Source organism: Acomys russatus, chromosome 30 (genome assembly GCF_903995435.1).
Source record: "Acomys russatus chromosome 30, mAcoRus1.1, whole genome shotgun sequence".
Taxonomy (NCBI): domain Eukaryota; kingdom Metazoa; phylum Chordata; class Mammalia; order Rodentia; family Muridae; genus Acomys; species Acomys russatus.
This window is the reverse complement of record NC_067166.1, coordinates 12,044,451-12,060,797: the sequence shown is the minus strand read 5'-3', so window position 1 is coordinate 12,060,797 and position 16,347 is coordinate 12,044,451. Positions and strand designations below refer to the sequence as shown.

The 16,347-nt window shown below is 37.3% G+C and overlaps 1 protein-coding gene and 1 non-coding gene across 5 annotated transcripts in view; one reads left to right on the top strand and one right to left on the bottom strand.

The window, feature by feature from the left end:
• Positions 1-702: 702 nt before the first annotated feature.
• Positions 703-16,347, bottom strand: part of Kif2a (kinesin family member 2A) — a 59,409-nt gene continuing 43,764 nt past the window's right edge. For 2 of the 4 annotated variants that reach the window (XM_051172623.1, XM_051172624.1), the window contains exons 13-21: positions 15,717-15,859; positions 15,373-15,577; positions 14,212-14,322; positions 13,152-13,219; positions 8,967-9,080; positions 8,264-8,414; positions 4,816-4,917; positions 3,648-3,783; positions 703-2,106 (exon numbers count right to left, since the gene is read on the bottom strand). In XM_051172623.1, the coding sequence (XP_051028580.1) occupies positions 2,021-2,106; positions 3,648-3,783; positions 4,816-4,917; positions 8,264-8,414; positions 8,967-9,080; positions 13,152-13,219; positions 14,212-14,322; positions 15,373-15,577; positions 15,717-15,859 (1,116 nt within the window). In that variant the 3' untranslated portion in view covers positions 703-2,020. The remainder of the gene's footprint in view (positions 2,107-3,647; positions 3,784-4,815; positions 4,918-8,263; positions 8,415-8,966; positions 9,081-13,151; positions 13,220-14,211; positions 14,323-15,372; positions 15,578-15,716; positions 15,860-16,347) is intronic. The other 2 variants (XM_051172625.1, XM_051172626.1) reach the window with 1 other exon arrangement.
• Positions 14,959-15,077, top strand: LOC127212549 (small nucleolar RNA SNORA26). The gene has a single exon (XR_007833583.1). It is a non-coding gene; the product is annotated as a small nucleolar RNA SNORA26 (small nucleolar RNA).

The window sequence follows — 16,347 nt, the reverse complement described above, 5'->3', positions numbered from 1 at the left end:
TACCTCCCAAGATGTTTACTGGTACTAGTTTTCAAATACTCTTGACTACAGATTAGTCAACATGTATCTATAAAGACCTTAAAGACAGTACCAGTTTAAGACTAGTAAATTGTTGGGCTTAAAATGAGCAAGTTCCTGTCTGTATTGCCCGTTACATATGGGGCAGCCTCAAAAATTGGGAGTCAAGGTTTTTGTACATAGTCCTGGCTTTTCTGTAACTTACTATGTAGACCAGGCTGGCCTTGAATTCAGAAATCTACCTGCGTCTGCTGAGGTTAAAGGTGTGTGCCACCATGTCAGCAAAAATTACCTTCTGAAACAGCTTCTGTAAGATCAACAGAAGTAGTTCTCAACTTTCTTTCTTGTCTTTAAAACAAGCACAAATAGCATATATCTTACAACTGCCAAGAAAACCTGAGTTCCTTCCAAAACAAAGGTGATTATATTGAAGTACATTATTTCTATATTTGTTTCATAAATCTCATTTATTAATAAGCATATTTTGAAAAAAAATCTACATTTGATTTAGATTTCATGTTTACAGAGCTTTCCACTTCCACCATGGTGTTAGGATTCCTCAGGGCTACCCTCTCATGACTAGTGAAGTAAAGAATCTGGCTTGTTGACTCTATTCATAGATTTCCCCCTTGGTTCACTGAGTGAATCAGTAGGTTCCCTAGAGTTATCAAGAAATCATGGGAGGTTCTTTGGTTAACCTACCTGACTATATACTGGGAACCAAGGGAAAACTCCTAGAGATATATATTTATATATAAATCTTTAAACAGTATTTACATGAAAATTAGCCAGTTTTCTTTCTTAGATTACCAGCTGTAAAAATGAGTGCTGCCATTTAAAGAGTAGCCTACTTTACCAGCAATCTATGGGTGAGATCTAATTCTCACCAAGTAACAAACCATCACATACTAGGTATTGGATGGAACTTGGTATAATCTGCCTTGTAAGGCATCAATACTTCTTAGGAGTTACATACTGCCTACACTTGGTTTATCTAACTTGTATTATGGACTACTTTCCATGTACATACAAATGTTCATGCATCAGAATCCAATTTCCGTTAACAGTACATTAAATTTTGGTGAGCTAATAAACACTTCAACTTAAATAATAGTGTTGATAAGGATCAAATTACACTATTAATCTTCTTAACACCACTGGCACACACACTGCATATATATGTATTATCCTAAGATAAAACTCCTCTCAGAATTTCTTTTTATTTTACACCAACTAGTTTATATTTTAGGGTTTTTTTTTTTTACAAAGAAAATGCTAGGAAAATTATAATCACATGTCATGGTATTAAAATCATAATTCCAGATTTCTTTACATATAAGATGGAATGGTCCAGCAGCTATATCCACTGTCACAGACTTCAGTTCCGTTCAATTGATATGGCACATCCTGCAAAATTAACTAGTCACACACACACACACACACAAATGTTTCAAATACAGTAGAAATGTACACACAATAAAGGTAATTTACAATTACAAATAAGGAATGTAATTTATCTTGGCTGTGCTTCAGAAATCTAGGGTCAGTAGCCTCGGTCAAGGCACAGAAGATGAGTACGCACAGCTGTCTCTAGGAGTAGGCAGGGTATGTACAGTCACTGATGAGGTATGCATGCACGCACAGTATTCAAACTGCCCAGTCTTGCTATGAAATCCATCTGAGCTAAAGGAAATGCTGTGGCTTCCCCTAGTCTCCACTTCTGGATTACTTCCACAATCTTTACATAGAATTGGCAAGGATATCCAAAAGCAATCACTATTTGGGTAAATGAAACAAAATACTTCACTAATTCCAATTGTTAGTTGTGCCTCTTGGACTAGAAGCATTTTGTAGACAAAGGAGTGTTTCACAAAATTGAAATGTCAATCAGGTGAAGGGTAAGATATTTTCCACACACTTAAGATTTCAAAAACGTTCACGTGGCCTTTACAGTTTGAACCACCATTTGTTAGTACTGGGATCCTTTAGCAGCAATACCAACTTAGAGGGCCCGGGGTCTCTTGGGGTTAATTTGCTTGCTGGCTTGTTCTTCTTCTTGTAGCGCTGCACGGAAAGATTTCACTTTATCTTGGAGCAAGACAAGAACAAGGGAGTGTAAGTACTGTAGAACAAGCAACACAGTGTACGACTCTTAGCGACTATCAAGCCAGTGCTTTTTGTAACAAAAACTCAGCATGACTTTGATTCCATGTCACAGAACCTCACAACTATGCTCAACTATAACAGTCTCATGTGCCTAATAGAAACTTATTTTTCAAGATGTTTCTCTTTACACATTTTATATTATTGAATTTTAGCCTGTTTAAGATTTTCCACAAACTTAGTAGTCTCACAAATGCATCATCGTGTGCTAGCTACCGTACTGAGGCGTCAGAGGGCTCCTTCAACTTACCCAAAGGATGTTGGATCTGGTGCCTGGTAAGATCATAAACCTACTTTCTTTTATTACTCTAAAAGTATCTCTGGATGGCTAAAAAAAAAAAAAAACTACTACAGTATTTCTACAGTAACTCCCTCCATAGATGTCTGACATGGAATCCGAGACAACCAAGGAAAGGAGTCAGACAAATTAAATGTGTGTATTTCCAGGAGAAAAAAAAAAAAAAAAAAAAAGACACACACACATCATGTATTCTGGAGCTAAATATGAGTGGCAATGGCCTAGGAACACAGATCAAGGACAAATAATTTAATAGTAATAGAACAAGGAAAGTCATAAAGACATTTTTAGAACACAATTTTTAAAAACCATTTTAAAATGGTAGAAACATCAGAGGCGGGTTTCAGCCACAGAGAAACTCAGCTGTCAGCCTCAAATGCTAATAACATTAGTCTTTTAATTGATTTTTGTTTGTTTTGGTTTTTTGAGACAGGGTTTCTCTGTGTAGCCTTGGCTGTCTTGGACTTACTTTGTAGACCAGGCTGGCCTCAAACTCAGAGATCTACCTGCCTTTGTCTTCCAGAGTGCTGGGATTACAGATGGCTTAATAGGTTTTCTTAATATATTCTAAATGTTTTTATCTGTTTATCAAGATGTTATGTCTGCCTTTATCTGCTACAGAAAGTTAGATCCAACACAGACGTGAAATAGGAATGGCTCTTCACTGTGGGTTAGAGAAAGCATCATTAGACTCAGGATCTGCAACATTCCCACTTCTCCATTATCATTGAAATGCTGCTATCAATCAACCTCAGGGTTCTCCTTTGCAGCCATAATGTAGAAGATCTCTGTTGTTTACCACACTGCATAGGCTATCCTAGAATAGCTGGAGCTTCCAGGGTTCTTATGTCTACTTCCCACCTTACCAAAGGAACACTGGGACAGCAGATGTGCGTGACGACACCTAGCCTATACATGGCTTGTGGGGATCCAAACTTACGTTCTCACAGAAAAGCAAGTAACTACCTACTGAGCCATCCTCAAGCCTGTTTTAATTTTTGTTCCTTTAAGAGAAACAATGATCGGTTTGTTTTTATATGTTTTGAATAAAGGTGCTAAAATTATCTATAATAATCTTCATTTGTATGTCGTCACACAAAACCTCATTACTACACATCCTAATACCATGTAAATTTCACAACCAATACTAAGACGAAAATTAAATTACCTCGTAACTCAGTTAAAATATCTATTTTTTGCTCAAGAATAGCTTCAAGTTGTGTAGCGTATGAGTCCACATCATAGTCCACTTCTTCAGTCATCTCTAGGAGAGCCTTCTCGTCCTCTATCCAGCGAATCGATTCCTGGTAACCAACACCCAACAGAGGTAACTTGTCAAGTGCTAAGTTTACAGGTATCAGATCAGACTGATATATATACCATGAGCTCCAATTCACACACACTTAAACTGGTATTCTCAAAATATCAGTAGACATGACATCCTTATTGACAGTGAAATTAAATAATTTCATAGACTAGACTTCTTTTTTCCTTTACTAGGGTATGCTGCTTTGTGAATGGTAGTCTGGCATCCTGCCATTTAACTACAACCTCAAGACCTACTCATTAAATTTATTATCATTACTATTATTATTACTTAGATTTTTTTTTAAATTGTGTTTTGTTTTGTTTTTTTAAGGAAGGGTTTCTCCGTGTAGTCCTAACTATCCTCGAACTCAGAGTTCCAGCCTCTACCTCTTGAGTGCTGGGATACAAAGTGTGGGCCACCACAGACTGTTTCCTAAATTAAAAAAGAAAATACTGCGGGGAGGGGGCTGGAGAGATGGCTCAGAGGTTAAGAGCACTGCCTGTTCTTCCAAAGGTCCTGAGTTCGATTCCCAACAACTACATGGTGGCTCACAACCATCTATGAGATCTGGTGGCCCTTCTGGCCTGCAGGCACACATGCAAGCAGAATACTGTATAAATAATAAAATCAATCTAATTCTTTAAAAAAAAAAAAAAGTAAAGAAAATACTGTGGGGAGATATTTGCTACCACATACCCTAAGAATACACACATACACAACTAAGTAATTTTAAAAGAATAGTGTTCATGGGGCTGGAGAGATGGCTCAGAGGTTAAGAGCACCGACTGCTCTTCCAAGGGTCCTGAGTTCAATTCCCAGCATCCACATGGTGGTTCACAACCATCTATAATGAGATATGGGGCCCTCGTCTGGCCTGCAGGTGTACATGCAGGCAGAAGACTATACATAATAAATAAAATAAATAAATAAATAAATAAATAAATTTAAAAAAAAGAATAGTGTTCATTCCAAGAATTCTGAAAGGTTTGATTAATGCCTATTTGCCAGAAGGCCTTTTCTTACATACCTGGAATACTGCCCTGTGATCTTCCACAACCTGTTCTTCCATTTCTACCATCTGGGAGACAGCTTCATGGAAAGTAAACAATTGTGGAGAAACTTCTTCTTCCTTAAAACACAAAGTTTAAAAATATAACCTAAAGCTTTTATTTTAAATGTCATTAAGTTTTGTTTTTATTTTCCTTCCCTCCTTGGGAGCCCACCCAGGAACTTAGTGATTTTAAAAATGGCATATGTCCTCCCAAAAAAAACCCATATATTCTACCACTGAGATATAAGCCCAGTCTCATAAAGTAGTTTTGCATAAAAAGGCAAATTAGACTTTGGAGACAAATGGAAAACACTATTAACTACATAGAAGAAGAAAAGCTATAATTTCTTTCTCTGGGTCAAAATAATGTGAATCTAAGTAAGATAACCTATTCACAAGGAAGAAATAATTTTCACATCAGAATTTATTACTATTTGAATGTTGCTTTTGGGAACAGTCCAGCCTTTCCAGTTTATTTCAAGTTTTACTAGTTTAAGTTGGTTTCTGTTCATTTACAATTTACTTCACATATACACAACTTTATGACAGCATGAAAGCAACATGCACACAGAGACCACACTTTGATTCTTCTTTTTTGAGGCAGGGTCTTGCTCTGTACCCTGGCTGGCCTGATACTATGGAGCCCAGGCAGCCTGGCTCCCAAGTGGTGAGAATGCGGGTGTGTGCCACCATGCCCAGATTAAGTTTCTTCTCTTGAAAGGAAAGATGTAAGAACACAAACTTTGATTGGTACAATATATTTCACAGTGACTATCAAAATTAGTATTTTTAAGGACTAAACTATTTTTTAAAAGCAAACCGTAATTTTTATTTATGCTATACAAATAATTTACTAATTTTTACAGTAAAAAAATATACCAATTTTGCTTGAAAAGAAACAGAGATCTCTGTGTGCTGCGTAGGATAAGCCTCCAACTGCTGGACTTAGCCATCCCGCTGGACCGATAGTTTTTGATTTGTAAGCTTTACTGGCTAACCTGGTAGGTATGTATGTAGTCCACGCTACCACCAAAGTCTCAGGAATCCTCCTGCTTCAGCTTTATTTTGATTGTTACATCAACTCAAAATTCAACTGGTTTAGCTTTATTTTTGGAGTCTCCAGCCTAAGTCTGTTTTATTACTTCATTCTGTTTTCTCAAAATATGGCTTTAGTGAGGAAGACAAGATGTAGAAGTCTACATACAAACTGTTTTAACATGTGAATAAAAATGGCATTAAAAAAAAAAATCATGGGCTGGAGAGATGGTTCAGGGGTTAAGAGCACTGACTGCTCTTCCAGAGGGCCTGGTTAGCAGAACCATCACAGCCATCTATAATGAGATCTGGTGCCCTCTTCTGGTGTACATGTGGGCAAAACAGTGTGTACTTAGTAAATAAATAAATTAAAAAAAAAAAAAAATCATTTGAGTGCTGGTGGCACACGCCTTTAATCACAGCACTCCGATGCAGAGGCAGACAGATCTCAGTGAGTTCGAGGACAGCCTGGTCTACAAAGCATGTTCACGACAGTCAAGGCTACACAGAGAAACCTTTCTCAGAAAACCCAATAAAAAACAAACTAATTTAAAAAATTCACAATTACAAATGTATGAAAATAATTTAAATGGACATTTGACTTTCATCAATAAGCTATTATGCTTAAGCATTTGCATAATCAAGTTAGTAAAGAGTTTTTTTATCTTTTCTGTGGAAATAAGTACATTTGCTTTTATTAAAACATGCTAAAAATTTCTCACGCTCTCTGTCATGACTATATATTCAACAACACCCCACTCCACCTTGGCTACTTCCTGCTCAGGATCAGAAACTATGCAAATTCCTACACTACACACAGTTCACTCCCAAACATGTTTCTCTGTAGAAATGTGCTTTGGGAATTCTAATACACCTCACTACCCATCTACTTAACATTTGTTTCCCAGCACTCGGGAGGCAGAGGCAGGCAGATCTCTGAGTTCGAGGCCAGTCTGGTCTACAAAGCGAGGCCAGGACAGCCAAGGCTACACAGAAAAACGCTATCTCAAATAAAATATATTAGTTTTCTCTCAAGGACATATTTTAGACTTTCCTTTCAATCTCCTTTGCTGAGCATACTGTAAGAACATGTACATAAGCACTAACACAATGTAATGATACTTACTGCTGAATAATCTCAAGGTAAGTGCCCTGGTGGTAGCAAAATTAAAAAATTTGGACATTCTAAAACATAAGGTATTTAAAAGCTGATATAATATTTTAAAAACCTTGGCTTGAGACCAGAGAGATAGATCGGAGGTTAAAACACTGGCTGTCCTTCCAAAGGACCTGAGTTTGGTTCCCAGCATGCAGACGGCGGCTTAACAACCATCTCTACCGCGAGCTTTAGGATCTGGTGTACTGTTCTAGCCTCTTCCAGGAATGTGTGCACATGGGGCACATATATACATGTAGGCAAACACTCATACACATGAAAATAAATCTTAAAGAAATCCTGGCCTGTGTGAGTCTAATCAGATACAAGATGTCCTACAGGGAGTGCCTGTCTTACACGGGCTTTCTGTATCTTCAGGGGTATCAGATCATGGCTTCCTTTGAGAGTTTAAGAACAATCATAACATCTTTCAAAATTTGGGAGGACGGACTGACAGGACCTGGGTTTTCGTCCTTTGCTGTGTTCTTCCCACTCAGACAGCAAGCTCTTTACTGGGTCACTCCATGCTTTTTCTTGACAGAAGATTTCACTGCAGCCCTTGCTAACCTGGAATTTACTATGGCCTCAGATTTGCAGCAATCATCCTGCCATGGCCTAAGACTGTCGGTTTGTGCTACATGTCTAGATCACATGCTTTCTCCTTTTTAATATGTGCCTATCCTGATAGTGTATGTGTGTATGTGTGTATGCATATATATTGTAATTTGAAATTCTAAAATTTTTAGACATTTCAAATTTAAAAAAAAGATTTAATGGAGCTGGCATTTTTGTAGTTTTGTTTGTTTCTCTTTTTGTTTTGGGGTGTTGCTGAGGATCACTGTGATTTTTAATAATTCTTTTACCTGTTTAAATGCGTAACTGTGTTGACAAGTTTTGTTTTGTTTTGTTTTTTTAACAAAAATGTATGTATGATGTACTTGTATATAAAATCTTTAACCATTTAGTTGATGAAATTTTAATGTAGGCATAAAATCTGAAGGCTATTATCAGAGTGGCTAGTAAGCCAGGAAATTATTTAGGATTCTGTCACTGCTACTGTGGTAAGAAAACAGCCAGGAGAGCATGGCTATATTCCAGTAAAGCTGTACCTATCTGATTAGGCCACAGGGTGGACTTGCTGTTCCCTGCTTTAGGTGACAGTGTTCAATTAAGTTCTGCTATTGAGGAAATAAACTAAGGTTAGGTCAGTAACAATAAGATTATGTCACTCACATTTTGTTCACAAAGAAGCTTTAGATCATCTCTCTGAGGGGAACTCCCCACACCCCACTGTGTCTCTAAGTCATCAATCTGGCTCGGTGGATGGTGCATTATTGGACGGACATCACCAGCAGCAGTTGGATCTACAGTCAATTCTTTCACCCTATAAACACATAAAAGTATCTAAAATTATGAAAGACTCATGCTGAGAAACAATACCAACCTATTCAATACAAAAGCAATTTAATTAGCATAATAAGGTTGATGATGTCACTTCATAGATCAAATTTATCTGAAGTCTATGGATTTTTAAAATGCTATTTTACTTAAACAACTTTATTTCAAGTATAATTACTGTTCTTAATCAGGGAAACTTAACTAAGTATTCATGTTAAAAAAGGACATACTCTCTGAATCACAAGTATCATTATTTTCTTGTAGACAAGGAACTTTATCATACAATAAAGATAAAAATGCAAAAGTGACATCATCTTTAAAAAAACAAAGGAAAACATGGAGCTTACATTCTAAATAAACCTTTTAAAGCAAATTAATAAAGGACATAAAAATGCAGATCATGCAATACAACCACCTGCTAAATGAAGTGAAAATGAAAAATGGCTTAGAACAAAAGAAATAAATGAGATGTTCATACGCAGCACAATTCAAAACGAGCTAATCAAAGAAAAATCTTATGTACAGAATGAAGCAAGACCTGGTAATCGAAGGAGAAAAGTCGTCATAATCGTAAGAAGGAGAGAGATCAGGGCGGCTGCCACTACCCTGGGAAAAGGGGATGTCTGAAGGACTAATTCCAAACTCCTTTACTCTGCAGTACCAAAACAGTGAAAATTAAAAGAGCTCTTGGTAAAGATAGCAATGCACAGTTAAACATTTGTTTAGGAAAGAATATCCACATTGTTGTAAGTGTATTTTAGAATATTATTTAATAGGTTTCAAAAAAAGAAAGGAAAAAGAAAAAAAAAAAAACCACCTCAATCTTTTCTTTCTGGTTTACTTCTGTTTTCTCATAAGGTCCCTGCTTTAACTACATGACCCACTCAATCTAATTTCTTCATGTGGACAGCAGCCAGAATATTTTATCAGCCTTAATGAATCAACATTTTATGTGTGTCAGTGTTATACGCACACTCATACGCCAGATGTCAAAAGTTGGTATGGAGTATCTTCCTCAATGTTGTACACTTTATTTTCTGAGACCAGGTTTTAACCAAACCTGATGCTCAACAATTTGGCTAGACTAGCTGGCCTGTTTTTCTCCTGTCTCCACCACCCTAGAACTGGGGCTACAGCTGTGTGCCACTGTGCTCAGCTTTTTTACATACACGCCAGAGGTCTGACCTCAGGTCTTAGTGCTTGAGTACCAAGCATTTCCCCATCTGACCATCTTCCCAGACCTCAGCCTTGTGCACTTCTTCACAGACCACACAATACGAATGAAATTCTAACGCCACAGGGTGTGCACTGTTTGTAATGAGTTAACTCTAATTTACCCATTTAGAATTGTATCAACTATAAAACTTCCATATGATTGAAAAAGTTTAAGTTTTTTGGTTGGTAATTCTAACTATGAATGTGGGAAGTTTTAAGAATGAATTGAGCAATGTTTTTGCTAATGACTACAACAGTTACATATAACTGAATCATAACTTTTCTCATCTTGCCTCATGGCATTTTAGAGTAGGCAATTATTTTTCAAGTACTAGAATTATTAACTTCTAGGCATTATATTTTATAAGCCTGGTAAGAAATATATCATATTACCTTCATTTCACAGATGAGAAAACTGACTTGCATAAATCAAATATCTCATTTGAGGTTATTCAGAAAGAATGTGGCGTCACTAAAGTACAAGCTTACTCTAGACAGCACCATTTTTATACCATTTGAGATACTATCTGAGCCAGGCGTAGCGGCACACACCTGGAATCCCAGCACTTGGGCAGGCAGGTCTCTGTAAGTACAAGGCCAGCCTGATTTACAAGGTGAATTCAGGACAGCCAGGGCTATAGAGAAACCCTGTCTTGAAAAATAAAATAAAGATACTATCTGAATTCTATTTATCTTAGGTTGAACTAAATGAAGTAATCTTTCTTCATAAGCCAAGACCCAGTCAAATATCATTAATTTCACACAGATCAAATGAATACACACATATATTTCTACTTGTAATCTATCCACTGTGAAAGGCATAGTATCATATTGTCTACCTTTTCTGTTTTATTGGGTGTGTGTGTGTGTGTGTGTGTGTGTGTGTTGGAACTGCAAGCATACAGCACTAAATCTGAACTCTGCCCTTTATTCTTCAAGATAATCACTTTGGAAAGTTCATTAACTATACAAATTCATAAATGTGAATTGTGAATATGGAAGTTAACTTTATTACTCCTAGACTTGTTTGTTTGAGACAGGGTTTCACTGTGTAGCCTTGGCTGTTCTAGACTCTCTTTGTAGTCCAGGCTGGCCTAGAACTCACAGAAATCCACCTGCCTCTGCCTCCTGAGTGCCAGGATCAAAGGTGTGCGCCACCACCGCGCCCGGCTTCTCTCCCTCTGTCTGTGGCTTTTTTTTTGACTTATGTCTTGTATGGTTCGGAATGTCTTCCCTACAGCATTAGTCTCACACATAATTTTTTCTCACACATATCCTCTTGTAGAAGCCAAACTATACTGAGTAACACTTTCCCTAAAATGACACTAAAAATGACAAATAAAAACCAAAAAACAACAACAACAACAACAACAAAAAAAAAAAAAACCAAAAAACAACCTTTCAATAACTATTCTATTTTTCAGTCGCTGTAACCTCTGCCATTACCCAGAGGCCATATCCTCTGCTTCAGAAACCTGTTTCACAGCATCTACGCACAGCTCTTCTTGGAATAACCACTCCTTCTTTATTCTTTCATCTCCACACTTCTTTCTTTTTTGTTTTGAGACAAAATTTAAGATACCAAGGGTATCTGGAAACTTCTGTGCAGCTACTATGTATGACCTTAAATTCCTGATCCTTCTGTACCTACCTGACATGCTAGGATTATAGGCAAATACCACATACCAGACAGTATACCTCACTTTTATTAATTGATTGAATTGGACTTTTCATCTTAATAATTTAACATCAATACACATTGTTATAAATTATACCTCAACTCCCATAAAACACTTCTAAAATATCTAGTTTTGACTAAAATAAATAGATTGAAAACTAATTTCCAAGAACTGTGCTCAACATTTTACAGGGACTATGCCTCCCAGTTCTCCAGTCCTTTAAGGCAGGCATGGTCACTGCACTCGCCACATTAAGGCTGCGCTGCCAGGAAGAAGGGAGGCAAGTGTAAAGCCTACTTTGTCCTAAAAACTAACAGTCTTCCATCACCATGCTGAGTCTTAAAACTCGAATACTTTCTCAAGAAACAAACAATTAGCCGGGCACAGTAATCCTAGCACTTGGACAGGCAGAGGCAAGAGGATCTCTGTGAGTCTGAGGCCAGCTTAGTCTACAAAACGAATCCAGGACAGCCAAGGCAATACAGAGAGAACCTGTCTCAAAAACAAAACAAACAGTTGCCAGGCCGGGGCATTTGTGTAGAGTGGCCAGGGCCCTAGCGCAGTCTCTGGTGCACGGAACAGAGTGGAACTCCTACGCAGCTAACCGCGCACCACTATTCAGCACCTGGAAGGTAAAGACAAGATCGGGAATTTAAGGTCACCAGCAAGGACGCAGTGAGCTGGAAGGCCAGTTTGGGTTACTGTATGACATTTACCTCAACTATCCATCTATGTGGTCAAAATCTAAACACCTTGTGATCTCAATCTATATAAGTAGTTCCAGGAATTTTTATTGCCTGTAGGCTAAGACTGTAAGTATAGCAAGATTACTGACATTTACAGCTTCAAGTAGTAGATCCAGAGGAGTTAGGACTGCGCATCAGTGATTTTCATCAAAATGCTGTATTCATAGAGTTCACAAATACAATGTAAAATTATGTAAACAATAACTCAAAATAAGCAGAGAGTATGTGCGCATTGGGTTTACAAAACATATATGCTCAGAGTTCCACGGGCATCTGAAACTATTCATAACTGTAAAGCATAAGCTTTCAGTTTCTAGTGTAGTTTGTCTGTATGTAACAACTCAGTTGTTTACTGAAGTTGGAAACATTGCAGATGTAAATAACATACCATCCATCCACAGCACCAGAAAAAACTGTGAAAACTTAAGTGATAATGTGTGCACATGCGCACAAGTGAGTGTGTTTGTGTAAGTTTTATCAGGAATAATTCGAGCCCACTGTAGATTCCCTAATCTCTACTTTAGTCTCAACAATATAAGAAACTGCATCACTGAAATATTTTAATAAAATTTCAGTTTTATCTAATTATATAGCGTTTTCTACTCATTTTTTCCAGTTTTACAACAATTCTAAATAATGTCACTTTGAAGAGCATGTAAAACTTTATTTTGAAATTTTAAAAATGGGGCTGGAGAGATGGCTCAGAGGTTAAGAGCACTGACTGCTCTTCCAGAGGTCCTGAGTTCAATTCCCAGCAACCACATGGTGGCTCATAGCCCTCTTCTGGCCTGCAGGTGTATAGGCAGAGCACTGCATACATAATAATAAATAAATCTTCTTTTAAAAAAATTTTTTTTAAATAATGATAAAACTTGCCCTATGAGGTTTTCTGTTGGCTGTGGTACAGACCTCATGTTGGAGATGAGAACAGCATGGGGCTGTTGATCCCTCTCCCTCACCATCAAGAGCTACAACCACAGGTGTGTGCCGCAATGCCTCATTTCCCTACCACACATCCAATCACACTACATGCTGCTCTCATAGTTTAGATTTCAGTTTAAAATGTAGGAATAGATTTCATACCTATTTGCATATCTTAATGTATTAAGAGTATTTTCACAGGATGCCATCCCTGGAGAGATTGTGGCAATCTATAAAGGGGGAGATGGAGAAGCAAAGATAAAATCATAAATGATCAACACAATAATTCTGACAAATAGCTCAGTAAGGCCTAATCTTACAATCTACTTTAAAATATTTATACTGGTATCTGACCTCTACGATATAATCATTATAAAATCTAGTTACAACTATAAAATATTTGCTTTATAAAATATTTTCTGAAGGAACCAGAAAGTCATTGAAAATCCAGCTGAAACTGGAGGCAAACATTTAGTAAAAGAGACAACACAGACTGCCCTATTTTTACCATTATTTATTTGTTTTGCTATTATTAATGGAATAGTAGTCTTCTAGAGATAATGACCCACTAATGTCATATGGGAGAATCTTTAGGTAAAAGGCAGTTTGGGAGTGGAGAGCCTAACAGCTGAAAACATAATCCGTCCTATAAAGAAAGAAGAAGATGGAGGGAGAAACTCAAATTGTACTCGTGATTGCCCAAATTGTTGGTGACTACCTAGCTTGCCATAAATACAACAAATTGTAAGCAATACAATGAAGGGCATGAAGAGATACTTGTTACCCTCCCCACCATGGGAAAAAGAACTTGAGAGTAAGTTAACATCTGCTAAATGAAGCACTCAGATGTTAAAATTTAAAAGCATTGGGGCTGGAGAGACGATGGCTCAGCGCTTAAGATAACTGGCTGCTCTTCCAGAGGATTCTGGTTCAATTCCCAGCACCCACATGGCAGCTTGCAACTGTCTGGACTGTAACTCAAACTCTAGTGGATCTGACTCTCTCACAAAGACATATATGTATACCAAACACCAAATGTACCTAAAAATAATTTTAAAATTTTAAAAAAGCATTATAGCTGCAATATAATACTTTCCACCAAATAGGAAGGGACTGCATATTAAACATAATCTCCTAAAACAGAAGAGTAATTAACTATAATTAGCAAAAGACTAAAGCTTCCATAGATATTTACTAAGGAACAACAACGAAGCCAACTTACCATGCAAGTACGAGAATTTTCACCTATGAATGAATCTCTCAACACCTGAGTGAGTTTACTTGCTCGGAAAGGAGTGTGGGGTTTATTTCTACCTAAGGCTCTGATGCACTCCTAAAATGTAAGAAAATGTTTCTTAGCAATTAGGCTTTATAACAGTCATTGAAAGCAATATTTTAAAGGTTTCTTACTTGCTAACATCTAAGGACTAAGCCAGGCGTGGTGGCGCACGCCTTTAATCCCAGCACTCTGGAGTCAGAGGCAGGTGGATCTCTGTGAGTTAGAGGTCAGCCTGGTCTACAAAGAGAGTCCAGGACAGCCAAGGCTGCACAGAGAAACCCTGTCTCAAAAAACAAAAAAGCAAGAAATAAAATAACAAAACATCTAAGGACTAATGAGCTCTGAAAAAAAAAAAAAAAAGATTTTTAGTACTTACTGATGGTTTCATAAATAGTAATTCAGTAAAATTAGTAACCACAAAGACAAATTGTAATGATTCTAAAACAACAACAAAAATCTGAAAACACGATCAGTATTCAAAAGTTCAGGCAGCAAAAGCAAAGGTTCTAAGCAGCTGAAAATTCAAAATAGAATCCCAAAAGCTGTGGCTGATTTATTGTGATGCTTCCAATTTCTGATTTTCTAGTAAGAGGAAAAATATAATAATCCTTTAAATTTTCTTGGCCAAACTTTTGTTTTTTAAACAGTATTCTGTGTTTTGTTTTTTAAGAAACCATTTTACGGCCTTTACTGTCCTCTTCAAAGTCCTGGCGGAGCTTGAGGAGACTAACAGCGCAGGGTAAAGAAGCTCTCCATAAAACCCAGGACACTCTACACCTCCTCCTCGGAGCCTGTCTGGAGCCACAGATGGAAAAAAACATTTCTTAGCTCAATTCCATACTTTTTGCCTGCCTAAGAAAGCCAGGCTGATTATGGCCCTCCTGGAATCTAGCCAAGTTTCCTTTAACTTGTTTAAAAACAAGTAAAAAAAGAAATATACGCATGGAAAAATTCTGCATACAATAACATCTGTCACTTTTCCAATATGGCAGTTTGTAACCCTTCTCTCATAAGGTGAACCAGTTTTTTACAACCAAGTAGGCAAACTCAATGTCAGAAGCAAAAGAGCTTTCATTCTTTCATAGCTGAATACATTCCACTTACCTTGAGTGCTAAAAGGCTTTTATTAATTTCAGCACCTTCAAGCCTTGTTTGCCTGTCTGCGCTAGAAGTGTCAGCTCCTCTTTCATTCCCAGCCAAGTCAATGAGAGAAAATTTGCCGTGTAGTTTTCCCTTCCTTCTAAGAATGATCTGAAAGACCGCATGACTCCGAGATGAATGAGCGTTTGCAGACGTTTGCCCAGATGTTCTACAATGTGATTAAGGACATATTGGCACATTACAACTTTTATTTACATGTCAGCCGTAAGATTTTCAGTTAACATCTTGGCTTTGCTGGTATGCTACACCCACAGGATCTGAAACAGAAGTTTCCCTTTACAACTCACCTGCAGCTGTTGCCTATGTCAATGAGTTTCAGTACATCTTCCACGCATTTGACCTCCCGTTCCTGTAATCCTACCACTTGCACCTGCTGTTTTCCATCTTCTAGTACTCTTAATTTTGTCTTCCTATTTAATAAGTCAAACACCTATAAAAAACAATTATTTGAATTAGAAAGGTAGCTTTAAAAACGGCTGTACAAAAATGAATCCAAAAATAAGACTATTATTTTCAGAACAAGCTTGACACTGAAAGCTTAAAAAAGCATCAATTATTATATTTACATGCATATAAATCTTGTGATAGTGGAGGTCATAAAACAAAGCAATATATTGGAGGCCACTAAATTGTACACTTAAAAATGGCTAATATGTAAAAAAAAAAAGCTAATATATAATATAGCCATATTAATCTATCTTATATAAAATAGCATAAATATATTACATATATAACTATATATAAAACCACTTTGGGGGGTGGGTGGTTCAAGACTGGATTTCTCTGTGTAGCCTTGGCTGTCCTGGTCTAGCTTTGCAGATCAGGCTAGCCTCCAACTCACAAAGATCCACCTGCCTCAGCAAGTGCTGGGATTACAGGTGTGTTGTGCCACCTCACCCAGCTAAAACCACATTAAAA